Raw genomic sequence first — 25,076 nt, forward strand, 5'->3', positions numbered from 1 at the left:
AGATGCTTTTGAATGCCCAGCCCTTCTTTCAGTTTTGTGAAGATGGTTCTGCATTCCCCAAAGCTGGTCTGCTTTTGTAGCCTTTATCAGTTGCTTTAACAAAAGGTTTTGCCTGTCTAGAAGCCTTTGTTTTCCCATGCAGACTCTATGTTCTGGGCTGTAAATTTGTCTGAATCGTTCAGACAGGAATTGCAGTGAAATTCTGCAGAGTCCTGTCAGCTTTGTTTGTAGCTTACATGGCTGGAAAGCTTTTCTCCAGAAAGCAAGCTGGATTTGGAAAAGCCTCTGTATCCCCAGGAAACCTGTTGGCTGCCTCCCTCTTAGCACAGACTGGGGCTGACTGACTTCTACTGCTGAACTTCTGCTTGATCTGTTGAGGCAGCCCCACTGGGGCATGATAAAGAAATGCTCAGGTGCGGGGGGGAGAGATGGAGCTGTTCTTGCTTGAGCTGGACCTGTTTCGGTGACAATGGAGGCACTTGCTTCTGGCTCTGAAAACTTATTTCCTCCCAGAGATGTGGAGCAATGAAATGTTCCCTGCCATATCTCTGGATCTTGGTCCAGTATCATGGCACAAATCAGGCCTCAGCAGCATGCCACCGTGATTCTGTGAGCCTGCAGCACATGTTCTTCCTAACCTCCTGCCTGCTGGTGCAGGGTTGCATGTATGGGTAAGGGGAGGGCAAGGAGAGATGGGAAAGGGGAGCTTGTAACTACAGCTTGCCAAAAGAATGATTTTGTCCTGACATGCTGGCTGCTTAGAGGAAGGCATGTCCTCAATTCCTCACTCAGTTGGCCACTGCAGTGGGAAAGGAAAGGTCAAGTTGCAGCTCCAGGACCTGGAGAGGTGAAGGTTGGTCTAAAAGCGTAGGCTAAGGTTTGTATCTCTGGGGTTTTCACTTTGGCAAATAAATTAATTGAACATTGTCTAAGAAAACAGAATTGCCCAACAAAGGAAATAACAATATATACTTCTTGTGTGTGTTTATTTTTGTCCCTGCAGTAACCACAACTCTCTCCTCCTGGTCCGGGCATGCTAGAAAATGCAACGAAACAGCGAAGTCCTATTGTGTCAATGGTGGGGTATGCTACTACATCGAGGGGATTAATCAGCTGTCTTGCAAGTAAGTGAGTGTAGTTCTTGTGTCAATATGGAAATTACTTCACTGGGGGAGAGGAGACTGCAACTGCTCGGGAATTCCTTTGGCAATGGCAGTTTGAGCTGTACAGGTTCAGAAAGGAAGAAAAGAAGTGGGGAGGAGGGGTCATAGTTCCTTTTGTGTGTGTGCTACTGTTCACTTTTCCTGACTTTTTCTCCAAGAATGTGTTTGTCCCAGCTGTTTCCTTTCCCTTTCTCCTCTGCAGCTTCAGGGAAGGTCAGGTCCCTTTTGCTTTCCCTTAGCTAGGTCAAAGCTGACACATCCTCCCATCCAAGTGGGTGGGCTTTTCCCAGGGCATGGCCACCTCCATCCTCCATGGCTGGAGGGGTTCCTTGCTGAGACCTGCCTCTGACCTCTCCTGTCTGTGCTTTGTGGGGCCAGAAGTGGGTTTAGCACATAGCTGTTCACCACACTGTGCCACTGTGGGTTGTTTATTTCTCCCTTTCAAATGTTAAAACCTGAAAAACAAACAAACAAACCCAAAACCCAACCAGGGAGACATACCAAGTTATCCCTAAAATGGAATTTCTTGTGGAGTTTGAAGTGGGGCTGCATAGTCTGAGAGATGTGGAATGGGATGTGAGACATTTTCACCTCTGGTTCAAACCTATCACAGCCAGCAAGCCTAATAGCATCTCACAGCTCACCCTGCAAGCCTAACGGGGACTGTGAATGACAAGTGCAGTCTGATTGTCCATGCTGGAGATATAGGTACCTAAAGCATATCTGTACCTGCTGCTGGGCTCCTGTGGAGTGAGCATGAGGTGGTGCCCTGTGTGTGCTGAGCAGATGCAGTCAGCTCCTGAGCTCACCTGGGGATCCAGGATCACTGTGCCAGCTTGGAGAAGCCCAGAGGTGACTGTTTTCTCCCTGCATGGCCCAAAGACCTCTCCATGGTGATGCACAGCCAAAGGTATTTACATCTGTGTATGTATGTCAAGCTAGTACCACTGGTGCTGCGTGGTCTGATGCTCACCAGACACCTCAGCTCCTCAGGCATTGAAGGACACATCTGAAGAGAACCACCACCCCTTTTGGAAGGGTTGTGAGCTGGGTTATGCTTAGCACAACTCCTCCCTTCTCCCAGCTCTTGTTTTGGCAGGGAGCGGAAGGAAAGGCCATGTGGAAGTGCATTCTGCTGAGCTCCTGTGCTCTTACTTTCCAATGCAGGATCAGCTGTGGTGGGAAGGACATAGGATGAGCAGCATCTTCCAGTTCTGCCAGGCTTGCCCCTTCACACATGAAAAGAGCCAGGTAGGACAGAAATCACATGCTGTGGTCCTCCACATTTCCCATGTGTATGAAGCAAAAGCAGCCTTTGCACACCACAGACTTGTGTTTCAGGGTAGCTGTCTCTGCCATTGGCTTCTTGATGGTACTGTAAGTTCATCTTGCCAGGGTTCCCCATAAGAAACATGGGGAAGCTCCATATGGTGAATCAGTCACATTCATTATTCTGGTGTATCTGTAGCCTCAGGAATCCCCAGCAGCTCCAGTCCTTCCACGCTGGGGAGGGCCAACCCTTGAAGACCAGAGGAATGTATGAATCAGTATCTCTATCTCTTAAGCCATGCGGTGATGCCAAAAGCATATATCTCAAGACTATTTCTTTTGAGAAGAACTTGAATCCAAATCAAGACTTTTCAAATTGGACCAATTTCTAATTACAGAAAAAGTTACCTGAGCTCCTCAGCTATGATGGTAAAGCTCCATTTTTCTTAACAAAGAATACATGTGGTAATTATCAAGTGTCTTCAGCAGACAGGCTGTTTTAACCAATGTAATTCCAGCCTTGCAACGAAACAGTCTACCTTCAAACCAGGCTGCTACGATAGCTGATGAACAGAGGGGAAGATCAGTGATGGATTCCGTTAAGATTTTATGTGCCCTACAATCCAGACCTAATTATGTCATATAATTTGAATGCCTTAATTCCTTACTTGCAGATGGTGAAATTATTTCATTTCTGATAAGTCCCAAGGTACCAATTGCTAAAATCTGATGATAATTGAATGGGTGTGTATGGAAGGGCAGCAAAGTGTTAACCAAAACGAGGTGCTTTGAAGATCTGCACTGTCACTACTCGTCTGCCAGAAAAGACAGTTCTGTCTTAACAGGAACTCAGGGGACCCAAATGCCTTTCACACAGTACAGAAACTTCTGATCTTACTGCTTGAGGAGATATCTGGATGCTCAGTCTCCTTGAGTGTTTTTATCATCAAATCATAGACTGAAGATAAGAAATCCTGGCTTTTGAAGTGGTGAATTTTAGAGTTTCTGGACTCTAGAAGAAAATAGTTGTTAAGGAATGTAGAAGCATTTGAACTGGACATAGTATTTGTCATAAAATGGCTTTTCCAGTAACAGAGATGATTCCTAGGGAAGGCTGACAATGAATAAACAGACTTTGCATTTGTCTGCCTGCAAACTAGCAGAATGCTGGAATGTTTAACAGCTGCTTTGTTGCAGCAAGACAGGAGATCTGCTGTTGTCGTTTGTGAAATGTACAATGGTACAGATTCGGAGGAGAAACTAGAGGAGGCAAAGAGGCAGGCTTTGACCTGCATTTCTGACCTCTGTAATGTGGGAGCTAGCCTTGGTGCTCCAGCTACACCATGCCTCTGAGGCATGAGCATGGAGATCAATAGGTCCTTCTGCACACAAGCTCTTCAAATGTCTCAGAGATCAAACAAGAGCCACATGAGCATCTAGATCCAGGAACAACACGTATGTCCATGCAGTGTTCCCACTTTGCTATTCTGATTAAGGCAGTAGGGCCTGGAGGAGGGTGTCTTCTGGCACCAAGTACCAGCTTGTAGTCGTCCATCACTGGGTGCTTAGTTTATTCTAGCACCTGGGCACCCATTCATGTTACCAGCCTTTCAAATAGTAGCTATCAGAAACTTTTAGAGTGTTCTTTCCTACCTGTCACCATCCTGTATCACCTTCCTGGGCTGGCTTTTGTGGTTTGCAGCTGCCCACAAACATAGGAGATCCTTCCTGTAGATTTTAACTTGGCACTCTGGAGCAAAATGAGCAGCTAGGTTCTCCAGTGATTTCTTCTCCTGAAGTGGCTCATGGTTGATTTGTTACAGATACCACCTGAACTGGCATGTGGCCTTTTTTTTTTTAACAGGCTTCCCAGAAACGTGTTCTTCCTGGTCTTTCAGATTCTGGGGAACAAACTGTTTCCTGTAAAGCCACTTTCTCCATCCTCTTTCAATACTTTTCAGCTGGACTTTGGACACTTTCTTCACAGGGGAAAGCCCAAACAGACTTGCAGCTCTTCCAGAAATTGTCTTTTTTGGATTGTGTGCTTCCATAATTTTGTCCTTAATTTGAAGTAAATTCTACACATGGTAGTGTCAAAGAAAACCTGAACATGATACAGTCTGTGCTGTTATCCTGACTCTGCAAACAGACCAGCTGGAAGTTAGATGGGAGAAGTGTGATTTGCCTCAGATATCCTGCAAATTGTCAGCATAAACCCAGGAAAAGACTGAGCTACACACATACAGAATTGACTCAACAGTAAATTGAAAAGCCCCAGGCTCTTGTTGACAGGAAGAATTTCTCGATCCTTCTCCACACCATTTTGCTCAGAGAGACCTTATGAGCTGGCCTGGTTTCTCACCATAACTGTAGGGAAGTGGTGAGTCTTGAGCAGAGCAAATTCCAGTGTCTGCGGAAGGAATGCACACAAGCATGTCTCGAGGTCTTCAGCTGCTCTGGGACAGAGGAGAACAGTGGCTGGTTTGTTGTGTCTACCTCAACATAGTGCTTCGGATGGCAAGCAGCCTCTGATCTTGGGTCTGCCTTGGTCCTGCAGCCCATTGGGTTTTTGGCACAACCTAGAGCAGTTTGAGGCCACTCTAATCTTTTATTCCCGGGTGCCATACAAAATTACTCCTTTTTCCAGTTAGGTTTTGGCACGTTATCTACAGTTTGGTCTTCTCAACCAACCAAAGAAGCAAAGCCAAGCCTCATCACTGTGCAGTCCTTTCTGCCCACTTAAATGCGCTTCATGATTCATTTGTGTGGTGGATGTAATCAAAGTGGCTGGTACCGTGGGCCAGGATCTTCCTAAATTGCATGAAATCAGAAGACTTAGAACTCTATAGAACAGCATCCCCCCTTTGTGTTGAACTAGTTGTGCTTGCAAGAGTCAGGTTGAAGGATTTACAAATGCTGACAGATAGACACTGTCTGGGTTTGAGCTGACAGCATTGCATTACATCAGAGAGTGAGGTCAGGGTCCTGGAGGACCTCAGACAAAAAATAAAAGTCAAGGAGAGAATAAAAAGCAAAACAAAGTGAAGGAGAAAAGATCAAATAATTTTTAAATCAGTTGATGTATGCAAATCACCAGTTTACAAAACTACACATTCACCTCCTAGAGGGCTCCTCCATGTATATTGTTTCCTGCAGGTTTTCCCAGGAGATAAGAAAGATCATTCGGAAGGGTTAGCCACATTGCCAGGCTGCCTGTGCTGTTCAGAGCACCATTCAAAGGGGTAAACAGGCTGATCCTGTCCTCCCTGCAGCACAGCTTGCTCAGCTCCCCTGTAATGCCAGGAGCTACGCCACCCCTCTTGATGACTCTACTGATAGGTCAGCACAAGCTGCACATTGCACAGACACAAGGATATCTCTTTGTCATGGATATATAAGCAGTTCTGTGGGGAGGTGTTGCGATGTCCTTGGAAATGAAGAGCCCACAGTGTTGAGCTAGGGGTGAAAATCTCCACATCCTGTTCCAAACCTCCTGAACCAGCCAGGACTCATTCACTGGGTCCTGCATGATGTTTATCATGGGTGATGAGATCAGGTACCTTTTCAGGTTCAAGTAGCCCACCTATGAATCCCGTTCAATGTGTTTTTTTTAGTGCACATGTAACTATAGCAGACCCTTGAGCATCATCAGTGTGAAAACTGATCCTGCCACAGTGAGGCTCAGAGAAGACAACAGCACAGATCCTGCTGAGTTCCCACAGCTCGGTTGGAGCTGCACTGTTGTCTTCGCTGAACTCATAGGTGAGTGTCCCTGCAGTTTGGACTCTACTGTACAGCAAACATGCCTTGATTAGCTGCTCTGGATAAGGCCTCTGAATTTATTCTGGTTGCCTTCTTTTCTTCCCATCAGTGATTTTGTGGAGTTCAGCCTTTTGTGGCTCTCCAGAACCTGATCATCTGGGACTGGTCAGGGGACAATGACAGAACTGTCTTCTTTTTCAGCCCTTCACACAACTAAGCAACATGCATGAAACATTTCTCCACTTGCTATATCAGTGCATTGTGTCCTTTTTGCTGCAGCTTCTCCTTAGCCTGTTATTTTGAAGCACCTGCTCCTTCATATTCTTCTGTAACATGGATTGCATTATGAGAGCTACCAAATTTGGCACACTTTAATTAAGATCTTGGGGAGCAAAACGAAATGTGCCAACCCTTGCAAGATTTAGATCAACTGCTGGGCAGAAAGAGTGTTGCTTCCAGCAGGAAACATTATGATAATGGTGTTATTAATTAATAGTAGCAAATAATAATTAACAATGATTCTTGCTCTGCCCAAATATGAGACAAAAGGTCAAAGCTTCTCAATTTTCATAAAAAAGTGCTCTGCAAATAACACAGAAATGGGTCATTCAAACCATTTTGGTTTGTACTTTTCAAGGTGCTTTATTTGGCTGATCATCTTACTGCAGTTTTCTTTACCATGTAAATAAATTCATCCTGAACGCAAGAACAGAACTTTGTGGATGTTTTCGATATGGAGTTAAAAAAAAGAAAAAATCTTAAGGAATTGATCAAAACTGAAAGATCTGGACATTTTCCAGCAACAACAGAATCTGGACATAAAAATCTTGGCAGTCTTGGGGTTGTCCACACAGACTAGAGAGGGGACAAGGTGCTGTTTGCAAGAGGTTGGTGCAGCCTTGTACTTCTCCAAGAGGGGTCTTACAGGCCCAGCTTTGTCCGCTTCCCTTGACCTTTGAGGAAAGACATGTTTGGCCTCCAACACGCCACTGAGCTCACCAGGAAAAGGTCTTCCTTTGGAATAGTCCGCCATCTGTGTAGTCTCTGCAAGAGCTTTCAAAAGTAGGAGGGACTCTGTTTTGCTGGGATAGCCATCCAAAACCTCTTGACTAGGGTCAAATGTGCAGGAAGAAGGATGCCATGATCAAAGACCATCTCATGCCTCTCGAACTTGGTGAGCCTTAACTTTCAGATATATCCCTGAGGGCATGTGCTTGGTCACTGAAGAAGAGCTGCCCAGAAGCCCTTCCCACAGGTTGCAGATCCTGCATGCAGAAGGGGTCTTTTCCATTGTTCTTCCTGTCCTGACAGGAGGACTCATGTGCCATGTACACTGGAAATTTCATGTCTAGAGCCATAGTAATGAATAACAAACCGTCTTCACCAGCTTACAACTATGAGACAGCTAAAAAAAAAGGAACCATGAGCATTGCAGGCTTTCAAAGGTCTCCTGGTCACTGTTGATGCCAGCACCTTGTTTATGAGGAATCAGGGCCCAGGGATGCCAGAGTGTTTTGACAGCTTGTATACTAGCTTGGGAGGTGACAGAAGGTGCTCGTGTTCATGAGGGTTTATTTTCTGTCACTTTTCCCACTGCTGATTCACTAGTAACTAAAGATGAAAAGCCTGAGTTGTCCTAGACACAGACAAGACTGTTGTCTATGCCTTCTGTCTAGCAAGATCTTCTTCCCACCCACACTAGGCTGACTGCAGCGATATGATAAAGGGCTATATGGTAGCTGTCACGGCATCAAAGCTTCTTTGACACTCTTCTGTTTTGCTTTTACACTTCTCACCAATTTCTTTCTCTGGGTTTTTATTTCCTTCCACCATTTTGCACATAATTTTCAGTCTTTCCTTAATGGCATGCAGCTTCAGTCACAGTGAAGTTCCAGCCTTGGCTGACCTCTTGCAGATGTGCACCTGAGATAGTTTTAACTCTTTCTAGTCAAAGTGCCCTTTTTGAGGTGGGTAGGACATTTGCTTCATGCAGCAGCACCGGAGACCCTTCAACGCTCTCACAACGTACGTGAAATCTCAGATCCCAGACAAATGGACAGCACATTGCAAGCTAAACTGTGTACCTTTGAAGATCCTGTGGATAAGTTCATGACTTTCCCAGTTGTGATGAATAAACTTCAAAAAAGATTGGGAAGACGCCTTCTATTTTGGATGCCTTATTCAAACCCCAATGGAATCTCTTAAAGGTTGCTCCAGAGTTGTGCTTCTCTAGGGATGTCCTTGTGAGTCTGCATCACCCAGCTGCCTCAGGTTTGTGCTCTTTGATTGCCAGCACGGCATCCTCTTCAATCCACTCCCCAGCACCAGCGTTCTCTGTTTCATCATGGGGAAGGTCAACAGGTCTCATTCATGTCTGTTGGTAACCCCTTGGGCTGGGCTTTCCCTGGGAGCTGTCTGGGCTCCCTGGTACTGAAACAATGTTGCTGGTACGTCTCCCTTCCCTGTGCTCCAAGATGAATGTCCAGGAATGAGAAAAGAGGGTGAATTTTTCAAGGATGTCTGCCTGACCAGGGAGTGAGATTTCCAGTTTCAAAAGTTACTTGGACACCAAAAACCTGAAGCGGATGACTGGGGAGTTTGGTGAAGCTTCATGCCGAGCCATGCCTTTAAGTTGTCCCCAAGCAGTTCAGGGTGCACAAATAGTCCAGCACACTCCCAAATGGAGGTGTTAGCACAGGTCCCAAAAAACAAATGCTATGTAGCATAGAAAACAGGTTTAGTCATGGGCAGTGAGGATGCACCGGCTTTTTTGCTCAGTGCAGACCTACCAAAACTGCAGTGAAAACCAGCAAGAAACCAAATTCCAAAGTCATGTCAGTCATGGAGTGTCTAGCAAAGCTTTCTTCTGTGAGAGGGACAGCAGGTGATATGTCCCCCTGGACCCTGCCTTGAAGAACTGGAAAATGCATTCTTTGGGGGAAAGATGGACAGATTTGGAGCTGTGGAGGTGATGAGGTGGAGAAGGACAATAGATGGGATGAAGAGATTATGCAGCTTTTTCTTGGCTGTATCTTCTTCTTGGATCATGCTGGATTCAGAGCTGTGTCTTAAGCTCAGAGGAGGGAGAGTTCAGTTGGGAAGGGAGGCAGTTATGAGACAAGCACGTAAGAGCTGCGACTTCAAGAAACCTAGGGATAACTTTGAGTGACTGTCCAAGTCGGTCAGAAGATGTGAAGGGAGGAAGAGAGATAAGTTCCTGATGGAGAAGTGTTTGACCACTCCTGGCTGAGCTCCCATTGCCTCCCAGGTTCACCCTTGGTTGCTGGTTTGTCACAGCGCAGAAGGTGCAAGTGCTGCTGCACTGAGTGTGGTCCAGCAGCTGCTGCTGCACCACTGCCTTGACCCCTGCTCCTCACACCTGGCTCAGCCTTCAGGCTGCTCTGAAGAGCACATGGCTGGGAGCCTTCATCCATAGGGCACCGTCTCCACCACTACAGCATGATGCCGAGGTACAACTGGCGCCCCATGAGCTGTCCCATCTTCGTCCATCACATAACTTCAGGAATACCCTGAGACAGCCTCTCAACTGGGCAGCAAATAAGACCTGTTGGGTTCAGCTTTCTTCTCTGTCCCTTTCTCTCTGTTAACACAGAGACTTTGCACATGCTTCCTCTCTAATGGCAACCTTTTTCCCTGGAGCATCCTGTGGGTACTTCTGGGGTAATGATGGGAAGATGCTTGCCACACACAATGCTCGCTGTCGCCTGAGCAGCTGCTCACCGCTCTGTGGTGCCTCTTGCCAGTCTTGTCTAGGTAGCAGCTCCAAGGAGAGCCTCTGAAAGTAGCATCCAGCCCATCTCGATCTTCCTGCCAGTGGGTGCTTCTAGCAGGTGAGAAGGAAGGAGGCAGGCAGAGGAGGAAAGAAGGGGTTTGGCTGACTGCTTGAAGACCCAGGCCAAAGAATAGAGCTGGAATGCTGATGTTGAAGGTGCCTGGTTAAAGCAAAGCAAAAAATAAATGTGCTCATAAAGCCTTTATTTTTTCCATTCATCACAATGCACTTTTTATTTCTGACCTTAGCCTTGAGAATGGTGCCAGACATGTTCTGTGATTTCTCCCCTTTTCCCCTCCAGATGTCCAAACGGATTCTTCGGACAGAGATGTTTGGAGAAACTGCCTTTGCGATTGTACATGCCAGATCCTAAGCAAAGTATGTTTGAAGACAAAAAATGCACCACACTACTTAAAACCTTCCGGGCACAGCGGTGGATGTAGAGTGGTCTAGTCAGGGATGGCTCTTGATGTCAGCTTTGGGTTAGGGCTTAGGGATGCAGGTAAGGGTGAAGGCTGAGAGCAGATGGATAGGAGTCATGGCAAGGATCAGAAGGGGCCTCAGTGTGGTCTGTTTGGGTGTCATTTTGCTATCTTGTTTCTCTCTTCCTGGTTTTCTTTCTTCCGGTAGGTGTCCGATCGAATTCACAGGAGACCGGTGTCAGCATTTCGCAATGGTCAGCTTCTCCAGTATGTCTCTTTCTACTTCTTTCTCTCCCTGGTTGTTGTAGCTCCGTGTCGTGTCCTTAAAGCAGGTTCTTCTGTTCTCCAAGAGCCCTCTTCCTGTCTTGTGCACTCACAGCCCTGCTTGGCCATAAGAGGAGCTGTGATCATGTCCAAGAGGAGAATCAGGGCTCGTTGTTACCTCCTATTTGTTAGAATGGGTTCTGCTTTCATTTCTGATTGAACTGAATGCTGCTTGCTCTTTTCACGCAAAATGCAGATAAGGCACAAGTTCATGTGGTGTGCTGTGTGAGAACAATCTGTGTGATAAGCTGTATCTGGTAGCATTACTGCCTCAAGATGGACTGTATTGTGCAGTGGAAGAGAAGAACATTTTCCCATGCCTTAAAAGGGGTTGTGTGAGTCTAATTTGTACCAACTGTGGAAATCACAGCGAGGGCTGTAATGAAATTTCCCCTGAGGTGAGATTGCGTTTCTGTTTGCAGAAGCTAAACCAAGCATCAGTTGCTGTTCAGGTGAGATGGTTGGAGGCTGGATCCTGGAGCACACCCAAAGGTCTGGACAGAGCACATATGCACACCTGGAGCCCCATAGGTCACGTTGGTGGCTGCCACTGTCTCAGGGCTTCCCACACCTCAGTGACACGCAGGGTATGGGCTTAATCTGCTGACTGGGCATCTCAGATTACATCCTTCCCAGACACAGAGATGTTCCTTTCTCTCCTAGGGGCCTGGACAGCCTTGCATATGAGTTATGTCTGTCTATAGTGATTGATCCTTTAACCTCATATTCAGTGGGTGTAAATATTCTAAAGCCCTTGCTTTATGTTCTAGCCCTTTAGAATCTTTCCCAGTTTCTACTTTTCAGTTCCTATAGGCTCTAGGTGTCCAGAAATGCCTCACCTGTAGACATTCGTTTTGTTCAATACAGATAATTTTCCTGGGTCCATGTTCATGCAGTGTCCCAGCATCAGTGGGACCCTGGTCTGGATAAAGACTGACCTGAAAGAAGGTGCAGCTAACGGGCAGGAAATCAGCCGCAGTGACCCTTTGTTTGCCCTATCCTGACTCCATGCTGGCTGTTTGGACCACCACAGATGGTGGTTTTGAAGAGGCTTTTTTAAAAGAGCCACAAATGAGGCTTTAATTAATGAGAACCAGACAAAAAATGCCTTTCCATGATGACTCCTTGATTGCCAGTACCCCCTCTCCCATGCTATGTAAGAAAACCTGCAGTTCTCATCCTGAACTGGCAATAGCAGGCGTCTCAGTAGCACGTGCTAATAGCTGGTACATGCTGGCATTAGTCTTTCTTCTACTAGACAGTATACAGACAAGATGCAAATGGCCTTCGCGAGGCCCTTGGGACAGCTTGATGGTTTTGCATTGCCTTTTGTTCCAAATTGGCTTCCAAAGTTGAAACCTCCATTGATGTATTCTTTCAGACTGAAACATCCAAGTAAGCTCTTTTTAAAATGACAAAACAAGATGTTTCCTTTTCATATTTAACCTGATGCAGAAAGATCTCTTTCCAGACAGCGGTGGGATGCTTGCCCAATGAAGCTGATGGGTTTCATGAGATGGTGTCCAACAAGCTTAAACATTATTGCTACCATGCTGCAAAACCACAATGGGTGAAAATGAGTTTTATGTCAGGAAAATCACTTTTCAGAACATTAATGGCAAGAGTAATCAGCTGGTGTTTCTTCCCCAGCCTGCAGGATCCAGCTTTTTATAGGAATGAGATTTGTTTAAATTTTATTTGTGTGTTAGAGGAGCAATGCCAGCTTTGAAACAGACACATGTACTTTTCCTTACCTAAATTCTGCTTTAACCACAGGGTAGTAAGGTAAAAGCAGCTTAACAATCCAGGGTACCTGTCTGAACTTGGATAAAAATCATCTAAGAAGATGATTCATATGTTTTTATAGCTGTTTTCACTTTCAGGTCACGATTGGGTAACATACATAGCAGCAGCACCACAGAAAAGCATGCACTGAACTTGCTGTTCTTCTGAATAGGGGAGGCATTTCACTTGAGTCTGGACTGTGAAAATCTTACTTTCTACTTTAATCAATAATTAGGGCACAGTAGAAGTTGCTGTTGCTCTATAATTCACTCAGTGCTTCATTCTAAATGCGTTCTGACAGGTCAAAAGCTGAAATAGATTAAATGAGGTTCAGGCATTTCCACTGAAAATAAAAAGGCTCTGTCCTGATTCATGTTTTGAGATCATTGCCAGCACTTAACAGATACTTAAATAGTAAATATTGACACCTTGTTTTAAATGCATTTTGGGTATTTTAGGTTTTAAAACCTAGATTTGAGCCTTTTGATTCTTTAACATAAATATTACAATATGACTTTCAGTAGGTACATCCCATGGCTGAGCGAGAGTCTCTGCAGAGTGAACTAAATTTAAGATGTTGTTCTGAAAAGATACGGCAGATGCTTTGCTGAATTTGGGCCACAGATGGAGATGGTGCAGCATTCCAGCATCATGCCAGATGTTGTGCATCTTCATTCTGGGAACAGCTTCCTATCTCACTTATTTAAACCCTTATTCAGGCTTCGCTGAGGTAGAGCTCCCAGTGTTCCCTAGGAGTTCAGGCAGTCTTTGTCTGGTTAATAGGTAGAGCTGGATGTTTAATTTAATCTGATTTTCCGAAATACCTGCTACACCACTGCAGTTATGAATATGAAAATCAGATGTATTTAAATAGGTTTTCTTGCATATAATGTTTCTCTATGTTGTTGTTACAACCATATGACCAACCAGCAACCAGTTACTGGTTGTTCCTGCCAGACATTCTGGATATATAGAGAGGAACTCACAAGGAATTGTATCATAGGGCTTATTTATTATCAGAAACCTCCCAGCCTGTCCCAGCTCAGCCCTTATTAGGTGGTCGGTTCCTGTCTGCTTATAAAGAGTTTACATTTTATTTTGCTTACACTGTAATACAAATGTGGTGGGAAATGTGTTGAGATACTGCAGAAAACAAAAACGAAGCATGCTAAAACTTACATAAGAGAATACATACAGATAAGATTGCTCTGGCCTAGCAAGGTGCCACTTCTGAGCAGAGCTCTGGTACCTGTGTCAGCTCTCTAAGCTTGCCTTTACACTAAGCCTGCATTAGTCTAAGCCACCCTGGTGCTCTGTTTTCTAGCAAGACTCGTACCACAAGGAGATCTAAGGCAGCACATTTCTTCTGCTCAGCAGTGACTAGATATGTGTAGACAGTTGGCTACCATCAGTCAGCAGATGGACAATAACCTGGTAAGTAGCAGCAGCACAGATGAGGGGGTTGTCAACACTGGTGCATAGTAATCCCCATCCCGAAAGTATGGGCAAAGTCTCAGGGAAACTTAAAACTCTGTCCTGTTTATCGTAGGTAAGTTTTAGGACACAGTATGACAAATGGCTTTCCCACATCCATGAAACCTTAAAACTGCTATTCCAGAGGTACTAAAGGTGATGAGTACAAACTTGTAAGTCTAGCTGTTAGATGTCACTCCCAGAGCCTTGGTGCAGGTACCTGCAGTCACAGATTACCTGTGTCTGGCTGTCCATGCACTAGTGAGAACAGAAGTTGAAAACATCAAACTGTTGATCTGCAGCCTGATTAATCCTTAGCATTAGTACCTTGGGACCATTTTGCCTTTGCAATCAGATCTTCGTGTCTGCTGGCACACGTGGGTGAAAAGTTCAGCAACATCAGAAGAGCCAGGAACGAGAATATGAGACCCTCTAGTGGGCACTACAGGCTCAGTTGACAGTTGTCTCCCGAGTTCTGCTTCAGAGGCAGATCTATGGCTTGCAGTACTTTCCAGAAGAGAGAAGCATGTCCAAAATCATCCTTCCTTGTCAGAAACCTTGTTTTTAAACCTGTGCTGGCACCTGTATTTCATAGCTGCCTGTTCTACCACTAGCTCTATCTTCTCTCTTCTACAAGAAAGTTTTCAGGTCTTTGTAAAACCCTGCTGGAAGTTTACCAATAAACCACCCAGCTTTGGGCTGGTTGTGAAGGTTTTGTAAATGACGTTAGCAGTTCTTTCACTCTTGGTGGTGCTGAAATACTGCAAGTTAAACATTGTGAGTGAGAACATTTCTTCCTTGCCTAAGTCTGCACATTTGGATTCTTTCCACTTGCAGTTTATGGAACAATTTAGAAATTTGGGATAAATTTTTATGTTCATGCTTGCCTCTTGTCTGTGGAATCTGAAATTTCATCTTAACTTTGCTATTTATTCACCTCCCAACATAATTGTCACTGATCTGGAGGACAAATGTCATAACCATTCATCTCCTTGTTTAGTGAAAGGTTTTAATTTTCTACTGTGTGACCTCATTACAGTTGAAGTCTGCAGCCTGCCTCTAAACGTCCTGGAATAGAGCTGACATTCTTATACAATGATTTCTAGCATATTCTGCATTTTTCCCCATGTTTAATTCTTGCTTTCTTTACCAATTGAATTTTAATTTAGAGTTGGAGTCTTTCTACTGGCCTGTTTTGGAAGCACAGAGCAGCATTTTCTGCTATGTATTGGGACAGCAGGCTTTGTCTTCAACTTTGAGATCTCCTAAGAGTCTGCTATTTAGGCATCAAATCACCTTCTCAAAGGGGACATAAAAAGCCAATTTTGTTGCAAGGTACTCAGTGTAGTCATCTGGAACACAGAAGAGAAGAGCTTGAGCTGAGAAATCAGTCTTGTAGTTGCAGACTATCTGGTCAGTTCTGCTTGCAGCAGACACTAATACGAAAGCAGATCCCAAGTTCCCAGATTGATATGTCTCCCAGGACTGAAGCCATCAAAAGTTGAGTGTAATGGGTCTGGCTCCTGATCTGTTTGCGGTGTGGCACGACGTTTGCCTTGCATAGGCATTACAGGTTCTTTCCAACAACAGATAATGAGCACAGGTATTTCTGAGATGAGAACCACCATCTGGTTTTGAGCATCCACCACACCGTCACTGGCATGATCTGTGTAATGATCTCAGCAGCATGATTCCTGCCCTACCATAGCACATTTTGTGTCGATTGGACATCTGAGTCTTCACACCAGTCATTCTTTCCAAGGAAATTGCTCTCATGGAGCCTATCTTGCCAGAAAAACATGAACTTTTTCTACTTGCAGTGTCTGTATCAGGCTCACTGGGCTGGAAACAGAATTGCATGTTCCCACAGTGGCTCACAAATGGGCTCCAGCACTGCTGACTAAACCACTGTGGAAGCAGAGCAGTGGAGGTTTATTGGGTGAGAGGCTTCTTATTTTTCTGAAGGATGGTCCCATTCACTCTGAAATCACCAGCATGCAGCAGAGGAGTGTTGGTCTGTTGGTCATCACCCTGATATGTAAAAGTGACCTTATTGACAGGTAGGGTTTGGACATTTGCTTCTCACACTGAGGTGAAGATCCCTGTGGGATCATTTATCCCAGAGGCATAAACGTATCGCTTCAAGCTGTACTGGAAAGGTCTAGATCTCAATTTCAGCTTCTCTGTTCACTTCATTTCAATTCATTTATTCAGCAGCAGTTTCCTACCTGTTGTGATATGAAAACAAGTGGAAGAATACTTCTTTTTTTACCTACTTTCTGTTTCCTCCTCCACCTTTTGCTCCTCTGAGCCCTAAAACAATATTTAGCAGCTTTTTAAATTCCACAAACATTCTGTAGCTTCTTTTCAATGACACGGTAACCACTGAGCATTTAATTACAGGGCAATGACTATGCTGTGGTGTGGCTGGGTAATTACAGGGCTTTTGTGGTTTATCATAACAGGGTTATTCCTCTCCCCTCGATGGCAGGACAGGTTACCCTTTAGGATCTTCTGAAGTTAATTGCATGCTAATCCACATCAGGTTACTAACACTCTACTGTTATGTGTCTGGACCCTTGAGGCCTACAGATTTCTCTATTTGTTTATTTTTATTCTACAGTACTGGACAAGCTAAATGGCTGTGCAGTTTATGGAAAGTTTGCTAGCTTTCTGTACTTGGAGATCCCATGTATTGCCCAGCCCTTAACATGGGCATAATATCCTCTGTCCCCAGCATCACAGGACTGTCTTGCATTGCTTCCTGTACCCCCTGGAGGAAGCCTGAAGCAGGGTACTGCAAGTATTACTCTTGTCAGTACAATTTATTATCCAATAGTCTGCCTTGATGGTCTTCAGATGTTAATTCTCCACTTTGCTTCATGCCTTGGAACTTGCTCTGTGACCCAGAGAGCTCTCTGGGGTACTCAGGTGTGCTTGCGGGGAATAATGCATGCAGTAACTAAATATCTTAACGACTTCTTGAGCAACCTCAATTCCGTGTGAGCACAGGGCCAGTTTTCACAACTCTCTGCTAAGGCTTTTATCCTTCTTAATCATCCCTTAAATCTACAGTCCAGTGCGAGCCATTTTGTCTTGAAGTGTTACTCATAGAGTATTATTTTAGCTTAAATGTTTTTGTTCATCTTTTGAAACAGGTTATATAGAAAAACATAGATAGGGATCAAGTAAATGTAGGACTTCATCTTCTGTCTGATGATGAGAAAAAGAATCCACCACAAGGTTTATGACAGTGGGTCCACAGAGAACCCACCCTACTGGAGCTCCTAAATCCAACTGAGTTTTCTCTTTCAGTCCACTTCATTTGACTGTCTACCTCTGGGGGACTTGAGTGAAGGTCCATGCATCACTTGACTCTTCAGCAAGCCCTGCTCTGAGCAGCCGGCTGGTACCAATCTGGGTGATGGTGTCTGGCCTGAATCCCACACAGATGTGCTGCAGCTGAGAATAAGAGTGTGAAAATGAATAATTTTTGTCATCTCTTTCATCTTTTTCCTTTTTTCCCTTCCTCACCTCTGCCATGCATGCTGCCTTTCTCTCTTGAACAGCCTTCTGTCATACATGCAGTATTTAGATGTTTGAACAGTTCCAAACTAGGGTCCAGTCTCCTGTAAGATCAGCACAGAAAAGACTATCTTACCTTTTAGGTACAAGAAATAATGTAAACACTGCAAAATATTGCATTAAAGAAGCCAGTAGATACTGATTCCTTAACACTGATGGCTACATTAGGAAGAATGGGTTCTATTTAAGTCCAACTTTTTCAGAAAGGTTCAGCAGGCACATTTGGAATGGAATTTTCCAGAAAGCATCCTCATTACAAATACTTTGGGGATTCTGACAGCAGTTCAGGGTGCTCAGCCCTCGCTCCTTGCCATGACTGGGGAGCATGTGTGGAGTTCAGGCAGAGGCTGATGATGTGAGAAGAATAATACACCCATATCCTCAGCCTAGTGCTGCCTCGCTGTAGTTTAATTGTGCGGTAGCCTCTGAATTTATTGCTTCCAATGGAGCTTGTCCGTGAAAGTTGGAGAGTACCCTGCACTCTGCCAGCGCTCCTGGCATGTGTCAGTTTGTCTCTATAGATGGGATTAATCCATTTAATTTCAGTTATCCCAACGGTTCCTTCTGCCATGAGACTGAGTTACAATACACCTCCATATTGCAACCACCTCTGTCAGTGTGCAGTGAATTACTGCCTGGAGGAGCTGGAGGACTTACCCAGATCTTATGGTTCCTTCTGTATCGTTAAAGGTCACAGCATGGACTGTTGCTCAAAGGTTTCTGGGCATCCCCAGCAGCCAAACAGACTGACAGTCTTACTGGGAGGGTGAGTAAAATGCAGGTTGACCGAACCTGCGCCAGGACATAATGCAGGTGCTACACATTGTGCTGAGCATCTTCTCCATGTAGGAGCAAATATAACCCAAAGCTTTTAAGGATGTATTACTTTTCCTGATCAACCTCTTAAAAAGCAAAGAAGACTTCTTTCAAACCTGGTAGTCAGAAATATCTCCAGACCAAAATAAAACTGTTGTCTCTAGGAGAACTTTTGATTTCTCAAACATGTTTGCTACCAAGCAGTATACTGCTGATATAAAATAGGCACACTCTATGTGTAAGCCATCTTTGTGAAGGTGATACCCTTCTGCTGGTTGCAGAATGATTACCCTTTGAAGCAATGTTTTACCAGAGCTGGGATCATCTCATTAGCCTCTTGACTGTAAATTGTTGACTAATTTTGAACATACTCTTCTATAGAGAAGAGACAAAGCCTCCAGATGCCAGCGTGCTCTTGAAGTGTCTCCTCCTTCACTGTCCCAGCACAGAAGGCAATACCTGCTCAGGCTGGGAGGAACTCCTGAGAAGGGGAAGGGGAGAGTGGCTCTCTATTCAATGTGTTCAGTTATCAGTAATAGAGAAGCAATGTCCATAGCCTGAAATGATGATAGCCAGGGACATCAGACGCAGAAGCGTAGGCTGGGGTAAGAATTCCTCTATCTGTAAAGCTACTGTTTTCTCCCCTACTCAGGGAACTGTAGCTAAGATCCAATGAGCCAGCTGCCTGTATCTGCTCCATGGGGTTGGGGAGCCAAAAGGAACTGCAGCTCTAATGTGAGAGTGACAGTGGGAAAGGTGGAAGTTCCTCAGGTTCTTCCCACCACCTCTGTTTGCATCAGAATTTCTGAGTTTGCAAAGAAAACCATGGAAGTGTTTTGAATTGCATCCATTTGTATCTGCAGAAGTTGCAGTAAATCCTGGAACAGGGAGGAAATGTGGCAGTATAAGCAGTGTGCAGCTCAAGTTGGATCAATAGTGTAGCCGTACTGATGAAATTTAACGTTATCTTTACATGCATATGTCATAGTGTCAGGTGAAACTGTGTGTGTGTAATGGCAGCATGCCTTGGGAATAGGTCAAGGCTAGATGTGACAATCAAGAGGTTTAGGCTGCATGTATTCTGTCCAGGTCTCTGCTGCCCACCACATTGTGTCCATGTCACTGCAGCTTGTACAAAGTGACTGTGAAACGCGTGGTAGAGTTTGCCATTCCTTTTGCAGAATTGTGAGATGTGAAGCAGAGAGCAGACGGGTTTTGTGGCCTTGAAATTACACAAAATTTTAACAAAACCTAACCCCAACAAACTTCCAACCCCTCAGAACCGCCCCCCAAGTATCAGCATTGATCTGAAGAGAAGAACCTGCTTTAGAAAATGTGTTTATGTGTTCCATAACAATTAGTGCTGATTTCCACCTGCCTAAATTTTGAACAGCATTACAAAAGAAAGCCAGTATTTCTGTGCAGCAAAAAAAGCAGTTCCTATGGAAAATACAGTAAATAAATCTGGACATCTCCAAGCTGCAAATAATCTTGTGTGTATGGTTTGGAAACAGCAATGGTAAGTATGGAGAACTTTGATGTTTACATAAGAAAAACTGTCTTTAGTTGAGGCCTGTACCAGGACAATTAGTAAAATTTAGGATACCTGTTTTGGATGACTGTATGTTGATTCATTATGTAAACTACTTTGCTTAGCACTGTCTCTGCAAGACAAACTGCAATCTTGTAATGAATGTTAATCCGAAAGCAGATGCTCCTGTTTGTGCTTTTTTCAGCATGTTTGTTGTTTCCAAAACAATGCAGAACCACAGCAGAAATGAAATGTGTAAGATCACAGACTTGAGGGAAACTTCCAGTGCAATTTGCACTTTCAGATCTGCAAGGGATTTGTTGCCTGTGCCAGGCGATGAGTCACTTGCAGCATCAGTGGTTCAGCTGCAGAACTGTACCATCAAGAACAGTGCTCACACAACTGACAGGCCATCAGGTGATTCACAGGCACTGCTGCCAGATGATGCTGTGCATCTGAGACCAGACTTGAAGTGATGGGCAGCAGAAATGTGCTGACAGGTCTCAGGGCTGTACAAGTGCCCACACATCTGTCTGCCCAGCACCCTGCTTTGATGCACAGGTCCTAGGCAGAGATGGGCATGTGAAACCACGCAGGGTTTATTTTGCCTGTGGAAAGTGAGTGAATGATTTGTACCAGGTTCATGCAGTCGCTATGTGTTTTGACCTGTCAGGAGTTGTTTCAGAACAAGCGTACCTTTTTTTTTTATTTCTTTTTTTTTTTTTCCCCTGCCTAAACTGTGAATTCCATATCAGGTACTAACAAACATGGCTCATCTCAGAAGAATTCATAATTAACTACAAGAATTCATAATTAACTTCCACTGCAATTTGTTTGGGTCTTCCTTTACATTAGATATAAGCTTTGGTGGGAATTTGAAATGCTCTGAAGCATACACTGTCTCTTGTGTAACTGCTGCTGAGCCTACAGAAAAGCTAACCTGCTGTAACTGCACAGTGTGTGTGTTTGTATATTAGAGTTCTCTGACAGACCTGTTTTTCTTTTTCTCTTTCTCTTCCTTGTCTTCTTTCTGCATTGGCAGAGCATCTTGGATTTGAATTAAAGGGTATGGACCAACCATTCATTTATTAATCAGAAGCCATTAAAAGCTGCCCACATTATATTTATGGCTTTAATGGGATGATTAAAAAATCAGCTGTTCTGTTCTCTTCCCTGGCACCAAGAGAGAGGTTTGGCTTGAAAAAAAAACAACAAACCAACCCAAACCAAACACAAAATCTTAATGTAAACCTATAAAAATACACGTGTATCTTTAGCAGCACTCTTTTCTTTGTTTCAAGCAGCAGGCTGGTGTGTGTGCCATGACTGGGGTGTTATAATGGCCATACATCTCCCCATTCAACATGCTTTTGTGTATTTAACTGAAGAGCTGGAGTTTGTGACTATCCCAGAGGTTCCCAGCAGGCACCACTTGGGAATGGGCAGGCATTCCAGGAAGGTGGGTTTTAGAAAGATCAAGGTTTTTATAGAAATTACCGCCCTGGATGCACTAACCTCCACTGGATCCTGTGAGGGTCAGAATGAGCTTTGCTGTTCCTTCTCCCAGAGGTTAGTGGCTTATTTTGGTTCTTGGCCAGGAGAAAATTATTCCAAGAAAGATGACATGAGATGGGTTAGTATGGAGAACAGTGAGCTCAGGGACGTCCGTAGTCTCCCAGGAGAGTGGAGAGTGTCATTCTGAGCATTATGGTGGCAAGCTGAAGTTTGGAAGTGTTTTAAAGGCTTTTAAAAATATCCCCTTTGGGCAATTACCTGCTCCTGCCCAAGTGCTCATAATCGTATTATTTTTCTTCCATTCTCCTCAGTCTGTTTTTAGAAATACATCAAGAATCTCTTGACTAAGCACCCCGGAAATCAGATTATTGAGGGTAGGTTTCCCTTGAGTGTACAAGCCAACCATGGGAAGGCTAGTCAGATGAGAGCAGAGAGATTTATCTTTATCATTTAACTTAAAAACTCTGACCTGGCAGTGTCAGCCAAAGCAGATCTTCATGTGAAGATGCTACAGTTCCATTTACCAGAGGTAAGAGGATGCCAGTCTTTCACTGCTGGATCCTAAACTGTCTTCTTGGATCCCCAGGGTGGAGGGACATGCACTAGCTGAATGAAGCTGGAGAAACTTGTCTCCTCTGGTTCTTGCATGCCTGATCCACCAGGATGAGTTTCTATCCCCCAGCAGCTCTTCCTTGCTGCAGAAAACATTCATTTTGTAGTCAAGTGTTTCAGAGAAAGTGGTGCTGCTAATGCCAATACACTGAAATTAGCTTAAAAATTGAGGATTTTTGACATCCCTTTTTTGTTGACCTCTTGTCCTTTTCCTCATCCATTCTCAATGTCATCACAGAACCGCACACATCCTGTTCCCAGCCTGCAGTTGTCTCTTCTCTGTCATTTGTCTGTCACTCTCATGCGTTGCTGTGACACCCATGGCTGGACTGTGATTCTGTCGGCATTATGTGGCACCACATGGTTTGTTCATAGTGTTTGCTGCTTAGAGTGACGATGCTGCTGATGAAGTTGTGGTGTTTATAGAGCACAGAGGCACAAATGGACAAGTTCTGCTCCAGGACCTTCTCAAATACAGAATTGTAGTGTGCGTTCTCTTATTTTCTTTCTGTCATTATTGAGAAGGTTTTGTGCAACAGGAAGATACTGTGTTATGGAGCTTTATCAGCTTTAATGAGATGTGAGGAACCAAGCTAAATTACTGTCAGCAGGTCATTTAACTGGTAGCTTTGCAGCACAGCCTCACACATCACTGCTTCACATAGCAGAGCTGTCAGCTTAAGACAGAGAGGCTAAATCTGCAGTTCTGATGAACTGAAACATTCCCCGTGCAATTGAGGTGAAGGTTTGGAACAGCCAGACATGCCAGAGCCAGATGACATGATCATCACAACAGCGGCTGGGATTTGAGCCTCGGGCAAAGGATTGTGTTATTTAGCTAATAGCTTTGCTTTTTGCTTTTTCTCCCTCCTCCATGATTCAAAGGGAACGATTTATGCTTGGAACAGAAGTCTTTGTAGCAAAAAACATAGCTGGTGAAGGACACTGCATTTGGAAAAACTGGCTTGATGGATGAGTCCATGGTGGAAACTGATCTGCTCAGGCTTTAGTTTTTTGTAAAAGTAGTTTTTGCTGGGTAGTACCAAAATTCTCACCCGGTGCATCTGTAACCAGGATATGAACCTGGCTGGTTTTCCTGACTCTGATAAAATCTCTGAAACTCCTGGCTAAAGAAAAGAGCTGGAATCCAGGTCCCAGAGGTGTGCAAGAGCAAGAAAACTTGTCTGCCATGATTGCAGATGCCTGGAACAGGGCATCCGTGCAATGGGAACATGTCACTGAAGGAGGTGTCCCACCTCAGAGCTCTTTCACCATGGCAGCTCCAAGTGGGTCCTTGTAGTAAAGCACAAGGAGTATGTCAGCCAGCACTCAACTGCTCCTCTATGAGCAGGTCCTAGGCCATACAGGCTTTGGCTCTGAAGAGATGCAGCTAGCTGGTGAAGCTGACAAAGCAGTAATTTTCAGCCCAAAGGAGACCCATTATCTGTTGTTCCTGGTCCACACCCTCATGAGTCTGGGAGAGTCTCAGCTGCCTGTAGTAAATGGTGGCACGTTGCCTTCCTGGAGACCCACCAGCATCCTGAGTGCCTCATGAAGCCAGAGGCCAGTGCTCAAACAAAATGGATGGAAATGTGTTGCTGAGATTTTGCGGCACAGGCATGAAGAAAGCTCTGCTGATTGTTTTACGTCTCCATGCCAGGGCTGTCATTCTCAGCCCTTGTTTAGCAAACCTTTCTTTATTCTCTTTTTAAAAGTTAGAAAGAGATAAACTTCTTTCCTAGCACTTTTCTTTGGTTTTTTTTTTTTTTAATTTCCCAAAATTGCCTTTTCCTTCCCAAAACAGCAAGGTGAAATTGGTATAAATATCCAGTTATCTGTAATGCTTCCTTGCTTGCCCCGTGCTTTTTTGCTGAAGTCCAGGGTTTCTGACACCAGACCTGTTTCTCTTCTGGTTTTGTATTTCATTATCGGGGGCTATCATATAGTCCATTCAAGGTTATTTAGTGTGGCATGGTGAGCGCAGCAACCATGGCATGAGTTTTATTGCCTGATCTATATGAAAAAATATTTCAATGAATATTAAAGAAGGCACAAATCCCATTAACGTTAACACATGACTATGCAGGCATCAGGACATCTCTCATAGATGTTGAGCTAAAATGCTCATGGCAAGTGTGCGCTGAATCCTTCTCTCAGTCCTCCAGCTGCAGAGCCAAATTGCTTCTGCTGATCTCAGTGGAGATTGCTGGGTGTTGCCGAGAAGAGCATCTGCTCTGGTGTAGCCACAGAGGAGGAGGTGCCCTTGCCATGTGATTGCTGCCTGGGTGTAGTTACCCAGCAAGCGGCATCCGAGTGTTCCCTTGGAGCCTTGATTAATGTGAACAATTACTTCACTTCAGCATGGTTTGGATTTTGATGCAAGTGACTGACTTTCCTGGTTTGAAAGGCAGTCCATGACAAATGGTGGTATTTGAGAGAAGCGGCAGCATGCTGCTTGAATTCTGTGCGTGCATCTCAGTTATCTGGTGCAATTAAATTAATAATTTCCTAGAGTTTCATTAAAGATCCATAACTGTAACCAGTTACTGTATTTTAACTGCTTCACTCCCTTTTCTTTATCTTACACACTATCACTTTTTCAGCTCATTCTGCTTTTTGGACTGTTTTAGGATGTCCTCTTCAGCACCTACATGCTTTGGAACCTGTTTCTTGGTGGTTTCTAGCCACACCGCAGAGCTCCAGGGCATGCAGCTGCTGCAAGGAAAAGGCATTCTAAGTCAGAGCAGAGAGCCTGTGATGGGAGAGAGCATCACAGGGCATGGGTGTACGTGGTGAGTGAGGGTTCCTTGGAGACTTCTTTGTAGGCTACTGAGTTACTGAGAAGGGGGATCTGCTGGAAGGGAGAGGAGAGTCGTGGGGCTGTTTGAGACTAGTCACTGAGTGGTGCTGTGGGCAAGGAAAGCAAGCAGTGTGTTTGAGCACAGAAGGGGTGAGTGAAAGAGGGCAAAGGTACAGAGAGGCAAAAGCAGTGAAGGTCTCCTGCGGGGTGAGCAAGGTTGGGCCAG

At 44.6% G+C, this 25,076-nt stretch overlaps 1 protein-coding gene across 1 annotated transcript in view; it reads left to right on the forward strand.

Annotated features, from left to right (window-relative positions):
* NRG2 (neuregulin 2) overlaps positions 1 to 25,076 on the forward strand; it is a gene marked incomplete at its 5' end in the record, with an annotated part of 152,742 nt that overhangs the window by 119,952 nt on the left and 7,714 nt on the right. The window contains 3 exons of the mRNA XM_080627164.1: positions 1,004 to 1,124; positions 10,618 to 10,676; positions 20,966 to 20,989. Coding sequence (XP_080483290.1) covers positions 1,004 to 1,124; positions 10,618 to 10,676; positions 20,966 to 20,989 — 204 coding nt within the window. The remainder of the gene's footprint in view (positions 1 to 1,003; positions 1,125 to 10,617; positions 10,677 to 20,965; positions 20,990 to 25,076) is intronic.

This window comes from Psittacula echo (assembly GCF_963264785.1).
Source record: "Psittacula echo genome assembly, chromosome: 11".
NCBI lineage: Eukaryota > Metazoa > Chordata > Aves > Psittaciformes > Psittacidae > Psittacula > Psittacula echo.